This window comes from Gopherus evgoodei, chromosome 15, assembly GCF_007399415.2.
Source record: "Gopherus evgoodei ecotype Sinaloan lineage chromosome 15, rGopEvg1_v1.p, whole genome shotgun sequence".
NCBI lineage: Eukaryota > Metazoa > Chordata > Testudines > Testudinidae > Gopherus > Gopherus evgoodei.
The window spans coordinates 29,033,930-29,052,385 of record NC_044336.1 but is presented as its reverse complement, the minus strand read 5'-3'; the positions used below and the strand labels follow the sequence as shown (position 1 = coordinate 29,052,385).

The window sequence follows — 18,456 nt, the reverse complement described above, 5'->3', positions numbered from 1 at the left end:
ATGGTCTCCGGGGCGCTCTAGCCCTGCCCAGGCCAGGCCATGTCACTAGCAAAGAGTGACAGTCTAGCCTCCACGTCTCTATGGCTCAGGCAGGTCACCCTCCAGCGGGCGCTAAATCCTCCGAGCAACGACCACACACTACCCAGCATGCACCGCTTCCGCAACAAGAGCAACTTTATCGGCAGTGGCCGCCAGGGCGGGGCCTGGGCGAGGGGCGTGGCCAGGACGCCTGGGTTCCATGGCCGGCTCTGACACTGAGCCGCTGTGTGACCTGGGCTCTGTGGGGAGCGAGGCCCAGCCAGGCGTGGCACTGCAGGCCCTGCCCTCGGGGCTGTGCCCAGGGGACATGTGCTGCCTTGGGGGGCCTGGGCGAGGGGCGTGGCCAGGACGCCTGGGTTCCATGGCCGGCTCTGACACTGAGCCGCTGTGTGACCTGGGCTCTGTGGGGAGCGAGGCCCAGCCAGGCGTGGCACTGCAGGCCCTGCCCTCGGGGCTGCGCCCAGGGGACACGTGCTGCCTTGGGGGGCCTGGGCGAGGGGCGTGGCCAGGACGCCTGGGTTCCATGGCCGGCTCTGACACTGAGCCGCTGTGTGACCTGGGCTCTGTGGGGAGCGAGGCCCAGCCAGGCGTGGCACTGCAGGCCCTGCCCTCGGGGCTGCGCCCAGGGGACACGTGCTGCCTCGGGCAGCGTTCCCAGCCGCCTGGCCGGGGCCACAGAGACACGCTGAAGCCCTGAACCGTGGTAGGACTGGGGCATGGCCCCCCTGCTGGCCTCCCGTGGCTGGAGAATCCACACAGGCCTTTCCCCCATTTGTCCGCCCCACCTAAGCAGCTGCTCTCCCGGTCAAGCGTCACTCAGTAATCTCCTTTGCCGTAATAAATCTAAACCGGGCCATCTGTGAGCAGAGCCAGCCCTGTCAAACAGGAGGCAGGAGCAGAAATCCAGGCAGCACCATTCTAGTGGAAGCCTCGGGACCTGTGGGCAGTGGCAGAAGATGGTGGTGTCTTCCATGGCAGAGAGGAATAAGGAGCTGATCCTGGAGGTACTAGCTGACTACGTGGATAATACAAGCCAAGCCTTTGGGCTGGAGCTGGCTTCTGGGACTGGGCAACATGTGGTACATTTTGCCCAAGCCCTGCCTAATGTCACCTGGCAGCCTTCAGAAGTCAGCCCATCTGCCCATCTTATGTCTGGCCCTTCCATGAGTCCTGGGCAGAGGTAGGGACAGCATCCCACAGCATGGAAGCTGCTCATGTCCCCATCCTGGCTGCTGACAGGCTGCCAGGGCCGGTGCTTCCATTTAGGCGACCTAGGCAATCACCTAGGGTGCCAGGATTATTGGGGGGCAGCATTTTGCCAGGGGGGCAGCACGCAGCTCCAGTGGACCTGCCGCAGGCGTGCCTGCAGAGGGTCCACTGGTCCCGCGGCTCTGGTGGACCTCCCGCAGGCACACCTGTGGCAGCAAAATGGCTGTGCGCCATGGGCGCCAAAAACACTGGCACTGGTCCTGCAGCTGCTGACTGCTTCCTACGTGAAAGGATTTGGGGAGTTGAGGATTTCACTCCCATGGTGGTGGGGCTGCCTACAGCTCCAATCACAGACAGGCTGGGGAGTCTGTAACGAGGCACACAAAGTGCCCTGACCTGCTGTTCCCACAGCATTGCCAGCTCCTTTCCCCAGCCCACAGGAGGGGTAGGCCCCAGCTCTCAAACACTGCCACTTCAGTCAGTGACAACAGGGGTCTGTCGGTGTTCAGAAGGGGATTGTGCTCACTTTGCCTTTGGAAATTGCACAGACCCTGCTAAATCCTTCTAGGCTGTTCAGGCTTAGGCTAGTCAGAACATGTAACACCTGCAATCGGGGAGGGGAACATGCCATCTTGCAGTGACTCCCACATGGGCTTGTAACAGCTTTCACTGGGGTGACACAGTGGCCCCAGCACAGGACAAATTCCAAGGGCAAGGGGACACATCTATAGAGCTGGGGGGCTTAGGCTGCATGGCCCACCTCACTTGCAATTCTTCTGCAGCCGTATCCCTCCTCTTGCACTCCCTTGGAGGCAGCTGCCATGCTGGGTACTTCTTGGTCCAGGCATCAGTGCTTACAGCAAAACAGGGAGGGAGATGGTGTTTGCCCATAGTCTGGGTGAGAGCACCCAGATGCATCCCCTACAAGGCCTCGCTTCCTGCCCCCTTGTGGCTTTTAATGGAGGGGGAAGGGTGTAACTGAATACACCTCTTCCCCCCCCCCCCCCCGGAATCAGCATGACAGCCACTGCCTGCACTGCAGGGTGATGCTGGCAGTACTGTGGCCCTAGCAGTAGCTAAATGGATCCCAGCCTGGCACCTCAGGGCAGCTCCTGCAGCATCCTCCATTGTGAGAGCAGGAGGCAGCAGCTGCTGTCTGGGTGCAGCGCAGCACCAGACAGACACCAGCAGCCTCTCCCAGTTTACCTGTCTCTCTTCCTCCAGCATCTCTGCCTACATCAGAGCCACCAAGGTGCAGAATGTGAAGACGCCGCTGGCCATTGATGTTTCTCAGCCCTGGGACCAGCGGGCAGGCTTGAGCAAGGGCTGCTGCAATGTCATCGTCATCATCCATCTGCTGCACTTCCTTGCCCAAGGCCTGGAGATGTGCATGTGTGGACAAACTAAGCCCTGCAGGGAACATAGGGGCACCACAGCAAGCAACCCTTTGTGGGAAAGACATCCTTCCTCCCACTGGCGGAAGGAGACTGTGGCCCTTTCAGGCCTGCACCCCGCACCACCCCAAGGGATTACTGCTTGGGAGGAGCAGTACTGGCACCTTGTCCTGGGCTCAGCCCCCCAGTGCCCACCTGGATGACATCCTGCCTTTGCATTGCAGGGACTATTCCAGGATGTGGGCCAGCTGCTGAAGCCTGGGGAGTGTGCCTGATCTATGGGGTAGGTATGCAGAATAGAATCCCAACCAGCAACCTGTGCTACACGCCCCTCCCCCACCCCCCCAGCAGCAGGAGGGTATTATGTCTTTCCAGGAATCTGAAGCCCAAGGCCCCTTTGTGAACCACCAGAGAGGTCTTGGGACCCCTGCACGGTCTCCAGGAGCCTGTGTTTTCCCTCCCCTGAGGACAGGCTGTGCAATCTGCTGAGCAGCGTATGGGGATGCGGGTCCCCAGAGCTCCACGCAGCTCCTCCAGCGAGGGGGCAGGCACTGGCTGCTATTGTCCTAGCCCACACTGTATTACATCTTACCTCTCCTGTAACCCTGCCTGCTGGATCTGGCAATGCCATGTCCAGGCCCCATAGGAGAGGCTTGAAATCAAAAAAAGCCTATGGGTTAAACATCCATCAGCTGCTGCCCCCACCTCCTCAGGGCACGGAAGGGCGGACTAGGGAAGGGCAAGGAGCGACTCTGACTGCACTTCGTGCCTGCAGCCCTTTGCCATCAGTGGGATCATCAGCCCTGAATGCAACATCCGGAGCTGGAGGAGAAGCTCCAGGAGAGGTGAACGTGTGCCCCAGGAGCTGAATTCTTCCCAGGGGCTCCAGCAATTCTGCATTGTGGTAGGTAGCGGCTGGCCTGCCCCATGAAAGCCTTGAAGAGGTCAAATCTGCATCCAGCTCACAGGCGATGGGCTTTAGCCTGGACACATCATGTCCTGTTCCCAGGTGCAACTGTCTCCCCCACCTGGGAGAGCACAAGCCACCTGTGGCAGCTTCCCCAGGATGGGCTCCTACTTACAGGCACAGGCTGTGTTCTGCAGGAGGCTCTTCCCCAGGCAGCAGACCCATTTATATCCCAGAGCTGGCTGGAACTCATCACGTGGCAGCAGCTGGGGATGAGGCCAGCCCCACGCCTTGGAAAGTCCAGGGCAGCCATATCCACCCCAGCCTTCTCTTGTTTTTTTGACTGGCAGGAATCCAGGCTGGGGGCTGTGGAGGAGCTGCGGCAGCTTAGCCACCCCCAACGCGCTGCGCCTCGAGCATATGGTAAGGTTCAGCGTGGTGTGGGAAACAGGCAGGTTTCAAGGCTTGGGGCTAGCTGCAGGGAGCTGCTGAATTGAATTGTACTTCCTATGAAAATGGGGGACTGGCGGCATGAGCAGGCAGTGGCAGACTTTCTCCAGCCACGGTGCTGCAGCTGGCCCCAGGCCCCACACCCAGTCCGCTGCACTTCAGTCCCCTTACACACACAGAGCTCGACTCCAGCCCTGCAGCTCATGCCTGGAGGCCTTGGTTGCTTCTCTAAAGCCCTTCAGAAGCCTGGTTGTTCTGCATCTTAATGCCAGTTTTCCTCAATGCCAGAATACACCAACTGCCTGATTTTTTGGAGGAGGGAGATGGCATAGGCCCAGCGGGGCTGCAGGATGTTTGAGCATGGCTGCCTGAAGCCAATGGGATAGGGACACCCAAGAATAAATTGCTTTTAAATTAATCTGTCTCTGCCATGGGCTGAGGGTAGCTGCTCCCTGGGGCCTGCACAGAGGCCAGCAGCCTAGGAGTAGAGAGCAGTGCATCCAAGCCCCTGCAGAGCGAGAGGCCCAGGCAGCCCAGGCTGGGATGCTCCTTCTCTTCAGGCTGACCCTGTCTGCTCTTATGCACATCTGGGGGCAGGAGGAGTGGCCCTGCTGCCCTATCCAAAGCCAGTGAACCTCGCTCTGCCAAGCCTTTGCTTGGCACCGAAGGCATCACCACTGGAGCATGTTACAGCCCCACTTCACTGCCTGCCAAGCAGCCTTCCACCAAACCCCTCTGCAGTGGCCCTGATCTCGCAGGAACAGCAGCACCAGGCCCAGAGCAACAGCTCTTTAAATACATTTTATTGTCACTGTTTCCATTCTGGCTACTCCACCACTACATATGAGAGATGAGTGTTCAAAAAGCAGGGAGGGCCAGGCTCCCAAGGAGGGGATGGAGGATATGGGCATAGGGCATGCGGAAGGGCCTGAGCTCCCAGGAACATGGAATGCAAGCACAGGGCCAGGCTCCCATGGAGGGGCAGGGGATCAGGGTGGAGGGTGCAAGTTGTGGTGAGGGGCTGAGGCTCCTACTGGGGCAGAGGAGGAGCCAGCCATGGTGCACACTGTGCAGAGAGGGATAGTGGCAGAAGCCAAGCTTTGTGCACAGGGGCAGCTCTGCATCAGATCTCATTGCCCCCTTTGTTCTAGGGTCAGGGCAGCAGCAAGTACTTGGGGCATGATTAAGTCTCTCGCCTGCTGCAGAGCAGGGAAGGGAGGCCCTGGCCTGTGGCATTATTGCTCACTCTCCTGGAGCTCTTCTCAGGCCTGGCTCCCAGTCACCATCCTGCCCTCAGCACCCTGGGGGGAAGCCCAGCAGCCAGGCTGCAGCCTCTGCCTTGCAGAAGTCTCTTCCTGAAGGGCCAAGCACCCATTCATTCTCCCTGTTGAGGTGGGGACGGGTTTCACTTCCAGCAACCACGGTCCGTTTCAGCCAGGTGGGGACAGCGCAGGGAAAAAGCCACAGGGAGCCAGAGCAGCAAGGAGGCCCCTGCCAGGCCAGGAGGGTGCATGCCAGCTGGTGGGGCCCCAGGGTCCCACCCTCCCCTTGAGTAGGGCCATTCCACAGGGAAGGGGACAGGGAAGAGACAGAAATGGCTAGTTAAGTACATAAGTAAGTGATTCCTGCAGACAATAGTGTTACACTGGGCAACCCCCCTCGCCAAGATCAGTCAAATGAGATGAGCTGGGCCTCGCCACTGCCCTGGGCCTGCTGTACCTGCGACGGGGCCTGCTGAGGTGGCTGCTGCTGCTGGGGGGGCCCTCCAGGGGGCGGCATCTGGAACAAACCCTTTGTTAAGAGGCAGTTCTCACTTGGCACCCCCCGTCCCCCACACCTTACCCAGAGGTGGCGGCACAGGGCCCCAGCTGGTCACTTGCACCCATGCCCAGCCCCCAGGTGAATACACCTGGATCTGGAGGTCTCAGTGCCTTGCATGGGGGAGCCAAGGCTCCTGGTGCTAAGGGGGGGATATCTGGGCAGTTTGCAACTGATTGCCTGGGGAGGGAGCTGAAGTGAGGGTGACGCAGAGATGCCGGGTTCATGCAGACTCACCTGCTGATACATGGGTTGCTGTCCCGAGAGGTAAGTCTGCTGGGGTGGCAGGCTGCTCACAGCCGGCTCCTGCCCAGGAAGGGTTGACATGAGGCCCTAGAGTGGGGGCAGGGGAGAGCAATCAGAGTGGCCGCCAGACCTCTGCCCCTTACCGAGGGGGCAAAGACCCCCAAGCTCCCAGCCAGGCCCAGTGGGCCCACGCTGCCAGGGACCTGGGGCTCAGAACAGCAGCAGTGAAGGGGCAGGGTATGTCTCCTACATGGGTCAAGGGGATACAGAAAATCCAGCCCTATCGCCCTTTCCCCACAAGTGCCAGCCGAGGCCTCATTTACCCTCGCTCCCTGGCTGGTAAGCAGCCTCCACAGCAACCAACACCCAACTCCAAGCCAGGCTGCAAGAGGGCACCGAGCCGTTCACCCTTGGTGGGTGCTCACCTGCATGTTGTAGGGCTGGTAGCCCATGGAGACAGCCTGGCTCCCCATGTAGCCCATGGTGCCAGACTGGGGGGCCTGCGAGATGGCAGGGATGCTCTGTGACTGGGATGCAGCGTTCTACAGGGAAGAGCACAGCGTGAGCGTGGGGAACTCCAGGCAGCCACGCAGCAAACCCCCAGCACCCTCACGGTCCAGGGAGCAGCCATCCTACAGGGGACACCAGGGGAGACCCAGGCAATCTGGGACTGATCCCCACCCCCACTGTGCGGCAGGGGATCCCGAGAGCCTGGGAGGGGACAGCCTGTGCCACCCACTGCAGAGTCCTGTGTTCCAGATTTATGGCGAGTACGGCACACTGCGAGCGAGGGGGACCCAGCGCTCTGCTCACTTGCCTGGTAGCCCTGCGTCGGAGTCGGCTGATACGAGGAGTAGGCTGGGTTGGTGGTGGGAACCACCTGCCCTTGCGCCGCTGCCTGCCCACCTCCTGCTCCTGCCTGGTACACGTAGGCATTCACCATGTTGGGATCTGGAGCAGAGAGGGCACAGTGAGGTGACTGCTGCTGCATTCCAGTCCTGCCTACCTCTGCTTGGCCCAGGCTCTCACCTGCCCCTGCAACAGGCATCGGTGCGTAGGGGCCAGTGCTGCCTGGAGCTGGCTGGTTCATGTACACACTGTGCATGGGAGAGCCCTCCACAGAGCCTGCGGGGCTGAAGGTGCCTGGGAAGCTGGAGGGACCGGATGGCTGGTAGATCACCCCTCCTGCTGCTGGCATGGCCTGGAGCTGCAAAAAAAAGAGAGCATGAAGGGGAGCGTTCTGGGGGGAGTGCTCATGGGAGGGCTCCCTGGCATGGCTGCTGTACCTGGGCATAGGGCAGAGAGAAAGCTGGCATCTGGGCTCTCATCTGGATGGTCTGCTTTTGCTGCTCCAGGCGCATCTGCCTCTCCTTTTCCTGCTCCTGCAGCCGCTGGATGGCCAACTGCCGCTGCATCTCCAGGTACTCCTGCAGGGAGCGGCACCACCACACACCTTAGGAGCCTGGCCATGCAGCTCATACACCAAGGCCAACCCCAGAGACTCCGTCCGCTCCACAGAACAGAGCTGCCTCCAGCCATCCAGCCCAGGGCACAAACTGGAACAGCTGCCATGGCCACCAGCAAGCCCTGGGAATGGCCATGGCACGACACCTGCCCTCCATGAGGCACCTGGAAAAGGCTTCCCTGCCTCACCTGCTTCTTCTGTCTCATGATCTCCAACTTCTGTGCCAGCTGGATTTGGCGCTGGCGCTCTGCCTCCTCGGCTGCCCGGCGCAGCTTCTCGCGGTGCTCATCCCGCAGAGCATTCAGGGCCCCGCGGGCATCCCGGATCTGTGCCAGCTTATCCTGCAGGCCCTCATAGTACACTGGGGAGAGAAACGCAGCATCAGGCTCCTGTAGGGCAAGGCAGCATCCAGGCTTGCTATCTGCTGAGCTCACCCAGCCCTAAGCACTAGCTGCCTCCAGATAGAGCAGGTGGCCCCCAGCCAGACCTGAGATAGGGTATGCTCCTCCAGAGAGACCCCCCCACCATCCCAGGCAGTCTGCACACAGTCCCAGAGAGCTGCTCACAAGCCATTGGCAGGGAGCAGTCGTGTCCTACCCCGGGGAATGGAGCAGAAGCCACCTACACCTGCGCTCGTCCAGCTGGTTGAGCAACTCTAGCAGCTGGGGATGCATGTTGTTGATGGACTGGAACAGGGAGAGCACTGCTGAGTCATTGGTGATACTGCGGCCCCGCATGTGGTTGCTCTTCATACGGTTGACGAAGGTGGTGACGGCATTCTGCAGAGCCTTCAGGAACTGCTCGTGGTTCTCCTCGGACTCACCGTTCTGGTACTGCTGCTGGAGACACGGCAGCACAGTCAGCCCCTGAGCCCCTCCCTCTCAGGAGTGGGGATCCACAACCCACACCTAGACCGGAGCCGGACTTGTGCTTCATGACTGGGGCGAGGCTAGTGCCAGGCAATTGCCAGGGAGCACTGATTCAAACCGATCCCGCCAGACCTCAGAGAGATGGGTGTGAGATCGGGCCCCTATCTTACCTCCACCACACCGAGCGGGATGGGATGAGCTTCCCCAGGCTGGGCAGCTGGCTCTGAGAGGGACAGTGGAGCAGACGGAGTGGGGCTCTTGCGAACCTCCTCCTGCTTCTTCTCCCAGTAGTTACGGTTCAGGTACCGAGCCAGCTGCCAGGAAAAGCAGAGGGAGAAGATCAGCGCCCAAGCCTGACTGGGAACCAGCCTACGCTGTGCGCCAGAAGGGCCTTGTCCTCACCTCGGGGTCGATGTCCTCAGCCAGTGGAGCAGAGGAGTTCTGGGGAGAAAGAGAGAGGAGGGGGGACGTCAGATCTTAGAGACACACGGGAACTCCACAGCCCACTGCCCAACTCACTGCTATGACAGATACCCTGCCCAGACCTGTGCATATCCAGCCACCCAGTGCCAGGCAACACCAGGAGTGCAGAACTGGGAGGGACAGCGGGCACTTCTTTCTTCCTTCAGCCAGGGGGTGATTCACCTCCTGTCCATGCAGCAGAGGAATAGTGCACCCAGTGTTTAGAGCAGGGTCTCCTGGGTGCCCCCAGCACAGCAGTGTTTTTTTCAGTGCCATGCTCTCATGGCTTTAGTTCCCTCTGAACAAGGATTTACCTCGGTGACCTGGCAGAGAGATCTGGGGGCGCAGACCCAACAGGGCAGCTGTGCACTTACCACAGGGGAGGAATAGAGGGTGCTGACTGGGGGTGCGGACGAGGTGACAGGCGTGGGCTCAGCCTTTGGGTACATAGAGTAGGTTGTTTTCTGTCTCTGCAGAGGGAGGTACAAGATCAGCCCTGAGAACTATCCAGCTGAACGGCACGAAACAAGCCTGGCTTGGAGGGCGAGGCACCTTGCACGGGCCAGGCCCAGCCACTGCACATTCATTAGCCATTGGGAGGCAGGAGCTGCTAGTGTCTGCATGGGGTCTGCACATCTAACAACTGCCAGGCCCTGCCCCAGCTGGCATGATCAGCACCAGCCCTCACTATCCTGGTGAAAGAGACCCTCACCCCAGACCTATGGGAGGGATTAGACCTGCAGCGCAGCACACCCCCTGACCCACTATGCACCAGGGAAGGGCTCCATCCAGCCCAGGGCTGGGGACCGGCTGGTGCAATGTCCACAGCAGTAATCTGCCAGAGGCTTGAAGAGCATCTAGGCAGTGTTCCCTCACGCAGCCCTAGAGCTGGGTACAAACCATCCTCTCCTTCTCCTCGGCCTCCGACTGCGAGAGGGCGATGGCCAGCTGGAGCTCCTCCTCCTCCTGGAGGGCCGTCTCATCACGCTTCGGGGGCAGCTGCAGATGGAGAGGGGGGCTGCTGAGTTGGACAGTGAGCAGGAGGAGAAGGGAACTGCTGGGGCTAACCCTGCCTGCAGCCCAGTTCAGAGCTCTGGCAGGCAGGACAGCCAGCCAGCCACTTACCTGAGACTGCTGAGAAAGGGGGCTGGTCAGGTACTCGGGTGGCAGCTCACTGGTGGCAGCAGTTTTGCCCTCAGCTTTCCTACAATCAGAGAGAGGGGACAGTAGAGACCAGGGCCTACAGGCAGCATTCCTGAGCCCTGCCTGGCCGCATCCTGTCCCAGCCCCGTGAGGGCTATGGCCCTACTCCACCCCAGCCCCCAGCCCGGGACACAACATGCCCTCTCCCCCCATCCCAGCGAGGAGCACAGCTCCCAGCTAGCAGTCAGTGGATGGGGGCAATGGAGGCAGCAGAGCCAGTCCTTGGCGTCAGCTGTACACTCCCATCGTTGAGTGCGATCTCCTGAATCCCTCCCGTCTCCAAAGGGGCAGCTCTCCTGCCAGGCTGCCCAGCCCCTGGGGAACCCAGCTCAGAGAAGCTCCACTACACGGGGCTGAGGTGACCCTTCCTTGCTCCAGAAGGCAGGCCCCATGCCAACCAGCAGCCCCGGCTGCTCCAACCCACGTGCGGTGTGCAGAACCCCCTGGAGATACTGACTTGTTGAGATGCTCGTAGCAGGGCTCACACACGCGCACCTCCTTCTCAATGCCAAACTTGGGGATGGTGGAGTACTTGGAGGAGCACTTTCCACAGAAGATCTGCCCACAGGCCCGGCAGTGATGCTGCAAACAAAGAGAGGGATGAGGTCAGCCTTGGCAGCTGGTACTAGGGGGCACCCTCCCAATACCAGGGCTGTGTCCCTCCATGACCATTGCACAGGGTGCTTGCTGACCACCTTCCCCTAAAGCTCAGCTTCCCAGCCAAGCCCACACTGCGGGGCAAAGGAGGAGGAGACCAAGTCCCCAGCGGTGTCATGCAGGGAAGGGAACTAAAGAGGAATAAGCAGCAGCACCCACCTTGCGGGTCACGACCCCAAACTGCACTCGACAGCGATGACACTCTTCAGCATCCACCCAGTCAGGAGCCTGCCACAGAGCACAGAAACCTGCATAAGGAAAGGACCAGGCCCTAGCACCCAGAGCCCTGATGCTGGCTCCAGAGAGCCTCTCGAGCGGCCATCCTGGAGCTCCCACTGGCTAGCCCAAGCCAGGTCATTCCCTGGAGGGGGGAGACCCCCGCAGCAGGAGGCGCTCTCCCCTGAAAGTCTGCTCTGTGGCCACTGGCGCAGAAGTGAGTCACAGTCAGATGCCCATGTCCTGAGCCAGTGATGCCCTAGCAAGCTGGGCAGGAGCCCTGGGCAAGCCACAGGACTAGGAGGCTGCCCTCGTGGGATTTCTGATCACTATGTGCTCTGGGTTGGCCCCCTGCCAGGGCAGGCCCGGGGGATTCAGCACTTCCTTTCCTGAACTGTGTCTCCTGCCCCAGGGCTGGCTGCACCCTGATGAGGTGTATAGAATCCAGGCAGTTGTACAACACATGGAAGGTGCTTTGGGATTCTGGGATTTGACGTTCTTTGACCACCAGTTGAAGGGTCGGACAGAAATGACAGCAGCAGCCCCCTCCGTAATGCCAGAGCTCCTGCCTACCGCTCTGCACTGGGCAGCTCACCCTTTCTGCAGCAAACATGGCATCACTCTCCTTGAATTCTGGGAACACGTGACCTGCAGGAAGAGTGGAACAACATCTCACTGTAAAGTGGGGTCCCACCAGACTGGAGGCAGTGGGGCCTAGTGCTCAGAGCTGGGGACAGAGGCAGGGCTCCTGGGTTCTAGTCCCCACTTTGCCATTTGTGCAGGAGTTCTAAGCAATCACTTAACCTGAGCTACAGTCACCTGCCTCACAGAGGAGCTGGGAGAGCAAGTGTCCGTACATCGATGAACAGATCCTAGGGCATCCCTCTGCTCCCAGGTCTGGCTCAAGTCTACTCCAAATGCAGAACACAACCCCAGCCACACACACTCAGATTAGGCAACTGGGACCCTTTGGTAAAACGTATGTTCGAAGCCTGAGATCAGGGTGAGAAATGCAGCATTTCCTGCCAGGATGTGACTCCCACAGATTTGCAGCCACTCATCCCAGGCAGAATCAGGGGAGTTAATGCCCAAAATCACAGGCACTGCCTTCCAGTGCACCCAGTGCTTTGGGGAAATCCAGACACACATCCAAGTTCTCAGCTGCCCAGCCCAGGAATGGAGCCATTCCCAAGAGGATGTGCTCATTCCTAGGGGAACATTCCAGCTCTGGCTTCCAGGGACCTGCTGCCAAACCACATCATTCCTAGTGGGTTGCAGGGCCAGAGTGAAGCAGCCACCTGGTAGAGGCTGCTCGGCAACAGGAACTGGATTCAAGTCACCCCAACGGGTCCATCAGGTAGCAGGAAGGCCACTGTGTGTAAACCCGTCTGTACAAGCCCTTCTCCCACACCTGGCTCGCACTGCTGCCTGCTCCCTGCCCCCCCATGGCTCATCCTCTGTGCTTGGCTGTCACCGCAATGGGAGACTCACCTGCCCCTTTTTCCTCACAGAGTCCTTACCTTCCACCTTCAAGATCTGGTAGGTGTCCTGCACCACCTTATACTTGGGCTCATTGCGGAAGGCGTGAGCCCAGGCCTGGATCAGGTACAGGATCTTATTGCGAACGTTCACTTCCACTTGTCTCTGCACAGAGGGGAAAGCATCTGAGCCCAGCACAGGCTGTTGCTGGAGCTCTTTGTCCCAGCATCCCCCAGCTCACAGACACTAACTCCAGTTCACAACCCCACCCTGTCAGGAACACTCCAAACATACCCCAGGCAACAGGAGGAATTCCTGATCTTCAGCAGGCAGGAGGCACTGCAGCTCAGGAAGCTGCAAGCAGCTCCACACTGCCTGTTTCAGTCTCAACCAGCCTCCAAGAGAGGCCCTGCCATCAGCTGATCATCACCAAATCACATGACTGGCTGCTCAGGGGAAATTCCCTCAGCAAGCAGAGAAGCAGATTCCAAGCCCTCAAGCTTCACATTCAATTGTGGGACACTCAGTACAGGTTTGTAGAGACATCTGCAGCTCCGAACTCAGACAGACCTGAGAGGAGCCTGCACACAAAGAGAGTGACGACAGAACCCCCAAGCCAAGGGGCCACCCAAGTTACTTCAGCAGCAGTCACGGATTCAGAAGAGTGAAAGTCCCTAAAGTAATGCACAAGAATGCACCTCGGGCATTTAGGGAGCTCTGTGCACAGCTCACATAAGAACCTGAGCAGAATCAGGGACTGTTGATTTGATCCTATATTTGGGAAGCTCAATACCTACCCGAACACCCCTCTGAGCAGTCCATGAGCCTGCGTTCAGTATGGTGTCAGTCACTAGAGAGGCAGTGACTGTGACATAACAGATGCTTTGCATTAGCAACCCACGGAGCCCAGGCTACACGAGTGCCTGGCCAGACAGAAAGCACCCTTGAGGAGAGACTGCCACAGGGCTCAAATGGACCGACTCAGAGCCCCTCATTTGCACAGGTCTGGGGAACCCCAAGCGTATAAGCACACGCGCCCCACCCCCAGCATAGACAGTGTGCTCAAGCCGCACTGAACTCTACGGTACCAGGGCTGCCAGAAAACCAGCCCCCACCACCTACCTTAGTGGCTGCCACTGTAAATCAAGAGAAGCCAGGCTCAAGGCAGCAGTTACTATGTCAGACCAGATCTAGCTGAACTAGGCCAGAGTCTTCCTAGGAAGAGGACAGTAGGAGAAGAGACCCCTTGACAGAATTAGCAATGCTCATACAGGAGCTGCTAGACATGGCCAGTCACCTGCCTCGGCTAGCAGTCAGTGGTAGATACTACAGAGGAAGGGGTAAAATCCCTTTACTGAACTCAGCTGTGTGCTCCTGTCCCACTGTGTGCCTTGGAGATGGGGCAGGAGAATGTCTTGTCTCCCCGCCAGCTGGAGAGGTGCTTGTGCCCCAGAGTGCGAGAATCAAGAGCCCATGTAAGCATCATTCCACCAGTGTCACTGAACATGTTCTCATTCATACCAGCACCTAAGCTTAGTTCTGACTCTTGCTCGGCTACTGGCTTGACATCAACATCCTACAGCAGCTCGTCCCATAGATTAGTTACGCTCAGAGTAAAGGGATTTCTTTATCCGTTTTAAACTTTCCATCTCATCTTGGGTTATGGGAAGAGAGCTCACACATCCCCCTCCAGCACCTCTTCCTACCAACCCCCCAACCTTGTGCGTCCACCCCCACAGATGGGTATTTTCACTCGCCTTCGCTGGCTCTGACTAAACCAAGCCCAATACCAAGGTGAGGACTTGCCATCAAATGGCCCCCAAAGAGCAGTGTAGTATGTGCTGCAGTGTCATTCCTTTGCTCTCAGGACACTCCCTCCCCAGCAGCTGGTTCCTAGAGCTGCCCATGATGCTGCATGAGAAATTCCAAGTAACACAGACCCTGTGGTTCACCTGAGCAGTTCAGCTTGCTCCTTCTGACATGGATTTCTACACAGGGGCTCCCCACTCTGCTTCTCCCATGTCCTCCTGCTGCCCCATTTCCAAATCCCCAAGGGCCTCTGTGTTAACAGTGACCTAGAAAGATGCTGCATTTACAGTTTCAGTGCCTCCACCTTTCTCCCCAACCGCATCCAGAGGAAAACAAATGAGCAAGATGCTTCTACCTTGAATAGTTCCTTCAGCTCCTCCATAGTCTGTTTATTGGCCACCTCATCATGGACTGTCTGGCCACAATTCTTGACCACAGACTCCATGACCTGCAAGGAAAAATAACTAGATTAGATTAATACCCACAGCCCCCTACAGAGCCCAGGACCAGCAGCATGAGAGCAGAGTTGCAGCGTGGACTGTGCCTGGCTGCAGGGCACTGTAACCTGCACACAAGCCAGGGGCACCACCTAAGCCAGAGCACTTTGTCCCAACTTCAGTCAGAGACACATCTGCTACTTCCAAAAGCCTGGCAGCAACTTGAATGGGGGTCTTGACTTTTTGGTAATAGCAGGGTCACACTTTAATGTAGAGATATAACAAGAAACACCCCCTAAACTTACTGGTGGCCTTTGCCTCCCTGCCATTTAGGATCCCACAATGTCCCAATTGCAATTAAAGCAACCACCTGCTTGATAGAGCAACAGCATGACAGGATTTCATGTCTTTTTTTAGAGGTTTAATTCAGTATGGCGGCTGGAAATAAAGAAACAGGGTCAGCAGATGACAGGCCATGGGTTGAGGCCCTCCAAGCTACAGCATGAGAGGAGGGTGAGCTCTGCACAGCTGTCAGCAGCACTCCTGGGGGGGCAGTCTGCATAGACTTCATTCCTGAGCTACATGTCACTAGAGGCCTGGAGAGACTTCATTTTGCTGGGTTGGCTTCAGGTTACCTCTAGTGCATAGAGAGCCACATGGGGGTTCTTGTCATTAACTTTCTTCTTGATAGCACCGACGGCATATTTAGCTCTGGAAAAAGAGAGAGAGCGCATACACATTTTTCAGGCAGATGAGAACCTGCAGGAACAGTCCACTAACCCCATCCTTGCAATGGGAAAGAACACAATTTATGGCATGGGCAACTCCAGAGGCCAAGCAGAAAAAGAGGAAGAACAGTGATGTTCAAGGCCCATTTTCTCTCAGGATCCCAGGTAGAACATGAGCTGCAGCTTCCCCAGTCAGAAACATTATCTCAAGATGCTGAATTGCATTGTCACCTGTCCCACATAAAGTAACAGCCTGGGTGGACCAGTGGGCTGACCCAGGGTGCCTAGGCCTATGTTCTTAGCCTTCATGCAGTGAGCAGGGCAGAAAAGGATGTCAATGCTTAGAGCGTATCAGGAAGCAATATGGCACTTACTGAGTGTCTCCCTGACGAATCATATCACAGATCTGCAGGATGGATTCCCAGTCTGTCTCCAGCAGAAGCTGACTGGTAGCTTTATCTGCAAGGAATTGAAATATCCATTAGCTAGTTTGGAACTGGCCTGCCTCTGTTTCACCCTCTCAGTTATATTCACATAGGAGATCTCACTTGGATTAGTGACTCCCTGTCAGTCATTCAGACCCTGAGACACTCAGTAACTGCAGATTCTTCGCAATCCCTGGTATTTTTGTGCTGCTAATCAGAACTGCTTGGCTTCTCCCAAGTCACTTGAGGTTTCAAGGTGCCTCTGGTTTCAAAACCCATACAGCAAAACAAAAGTTGTTCTTACACATCCACTCACTGTGGGTAAGTACAGGGTTTTTATGGTGCTCCCTCACCAAAATTGACCTGCTCCTCTGAAAATGTAAGGACTCAATTCCCAAACTTGTTACACTTCAGTTCGCAGTAAGTTTTTAGGAACAAGTTATGACCCCTCCCCAGCTAGGCCTCTGAAGCTGCAGAAAGAGGTTCCGAGGTACTGCTAGTATAACTCAGGATTTATATTTCTGTACCTATCTAGGTTTCTATGTGGCAGTCTTACCATCCCGTCACTGCAGCTGTCCAAGCTGATGTCCATAACCCACTAACAAACTCCTACCCCATTCTCAATCTTTCAATCATAGTTATTTTCAGGTTTGTCAAAGGAATGATTTAGACACCACACCAAGCCCCTGTTTATCCCACAACAGCTACACTCATTTTTCTAGTTAATATTTTATGCTTCCTGAGTGTATCACACCCCCTGACACAGTTCTGAACCTCCCACTCTGCTACCAGACTATTAGTCACATAGCAGAATCTGATCTTTAACAAGGTGGGTTTTCCAAGGTAAGGGAAAAGCACCTGGTCTAAAAGAGAGAACAAAGGGGACAGAAACCAGAGGTCTCATTCTGCCATGAGCATCAGGAGCCACCTCCCAGCAGTGTACTGGAATAACCATATACCTGCTCACAGGTAGTGTGGGAGTCACGTGTCAGGCTTGGTTGTTGGGCAGCATGGTGAGATACACAAACGCGGCCCACACTGATGCATTGGCTGGAGTCATCTGTTATGAAGAGCAGTGAAATAATTGATGTTGATCTTTAAATCACTGTCATGGGGCTTCAAGTGAAAAAGTGATTCCATAAGAATGACCGTACTGGGTCAGACCAAAGGTCCATCCAGCCCAGTATCCTGTCTACTGACAGTGACCAATGCCAGGTGTCCCAGAGGGAGTGAACCTAACAGGCAATGATCAAGTGATCTCTCTCCTGCCATCCATCTCCACCCTCTGACAAACAGAGGCTAGGGACACCATTCCTTACCCACCCTGGCTAATAGCCATTAATGGACTTAACCACCATGAATTTATCCAGTTATCTTTTGAACCCTGTTATAGTCCTTGCCTGAGGAGGCTGTGAAGGCTAGGAGTTCCACAAGTTGACTATGTGCTGTGTGAAGAACAATTTTCTTTTATTTGTTTTAAACCTGCTGCCCATTAATTTCATTTGGTGGCCCCTAGTTCTTATATTATGGGAACAAGTACATAACTTTTCCTTATCCACTTTCTCCACATCACTCATGATTTCATACACTTCTACCATATCTCCCCTTTAATCTCCTCTTTTCCAAGCTGAAAAGTCCTAGCCTCTTTAATCTCTTCTCCTATGGGACCCGTTCCAAACCCCTAATCATTTTAGTTGCCCTTCTCTGAACCTTTTCTAATGCCAGTATATCTTTTTTGAGATGAGGAGACCATACGCAGTATTCAAAATGTGGGCATAACATGGACTTATATATGGGCAATAAGATATTCTCTGTCTTATTCTCTATCCCCTTTTTAATGATTCCTAACATCCTGTTTACTTTTTTGCTTACCACTGCACAGATGTCTTCTGAGAACTATCCACAATGACTCCAAGATCTTTTCCCTGATTAGTTGTAGCTAACTTAGCCCCCATCATATTGTATGTATAGTTGGGGTTATTTTTCCCAATGTGCATTACTTTACATTTATCCACATTCAATTTCATTTGCCATTTTGTTGCCCAATCACTTAGTTTTGTGAGATCTTTTTGAAGTTCTTCACAGTCTGCTTTGGTCTCATCCCTGTGCAGAGGGCTCTCCCGAGAGCTGGAGGAGGACGATGGGGCGAGGAGAAGAAGCTGGTACAGAGTTAACCCCGCCTTGGTCAGGCTCAGGCTCAGGCTCGAGAGCTTGTTTTGCGCTGTGCCCTCGGGGCAGGTACTGGGCCGCTCTCAGAGGGAGAGGCCAGGGCCAGGGCCAGCCCTCCGAGATGGGGGAGACGGGGGGTGTGATTCACCCCCAGCTAAGCCCCGCAGGGGCTCGGCTCTGCGCCCAGCCCGCCGGCGGCTCGGAGTGACCCAGGCCCGACTCCGAACCCAGCCCCCCGGGCCGCGCAGCCCCAGCCCCAGAGCCTGCGGGGCAATGCCCCGGGGTCGAGGGTCAAAGGTCAAGTGCCGACTCGCGCGCACCCCGGGACCCCCAGTACCTAGGAGCCGCTCGAAGGTGCCGCCGCCTCTGCCCATGGTGCCCCCGAAACCCGCCAACCCGGCTCCGCTCGGCCTCAGATCGCCACAGGCCGCACTTCCGCTTCCGCCTTCCGCCAGGGGCGGGGCTTCCTCTGAG

At 56.8% G+C, this 18,456-nt stretch overlaps 2 protein-coding genes across 4 annotated transcripts; one reads left to right on the top strand and one right to left on the bottom strand.

Annotated features, from left to right (window-relative positions):
* The first annotated feature begins 39 nt into the window (after positions 1 to 39).
* LOC115635623 (methyltransferase-like 26) lies at positions 40 to 5,600 on the top strand. The gene is given in 7 exon segments (XM_030534643.1): positions 40 to 1,189; positions 2,473 to 2,634; positions 2,869 to 2,900; positions 2,903 to 2,925; positions 3,418 to 3,459; positions 3,462 to 3,487; positions 3,900 to 5,600. Coding segments are annotated over 7 exon segments (621 nt in total). The 5' UTR covers positions 40 to 995; the 3' UTR covers positions 4,042 to 5,600.
* HGS (hepatocyte growth factor-regulated tyrosine kinase substrate) lies at positions 4,788 to 18,438 on the bottom strand. 3 transcript variants are annotated; one of them, XM_030534633.1, is made up of 21 exons: positions 18,320 to 18,438; positions 15,763 to 15,847; positions 15,296 to 15,371; positions 14,579 to 14,671; positions 12,456 to 12,579; positions 11,531 to 11,583; positions 10,879 to 10,947; positions 10,520 to 10,644; positions 9,985 to 10,063; positions 9,760 to 9,858; positions 9,234 to 9,329; positions 8,800 to 8,838; positions 8,568 to 8,711; positions 8,154 to 8,367; positions 7,717 to 7,889; positions 7,350 to 7,490; positions 7,093 to 7,270; positions 6,881 to 7,014; positions 6,489 to 6,605; positions 6,055 to 6,150; positions 4,788 to 5,778 (listed from the first exon to the last, which is right to left on the bottom strand). In XM_030534633.1, the coding sequence occupies exons 1-21, from the start codon at positions 18,354 to 18,356 to the stop codon at positions 5,668 to 5,670; spliced, it is 2,283 nt and encodes a 760-aa protein (XP_030390493.1). In that variant the 5' UTR covers positions 18,357 to 18,438; the 3' UTR covers positions 4,788 to 5,667. The 3 variants fall into 3 exon arrangements, with proteins under 3 accessions (XP_030390493.1, XP_030390494.1, XP_030390495.1); XM_030534634.1 differs by having other exon boundaries at positions 8,154 to 8,364; XM_030534635.1 differs by lacking the exon at positions 9,234 to 9,329.
* Positions 18,439 to 18,456: the final 18 nt, after the last annotated feature.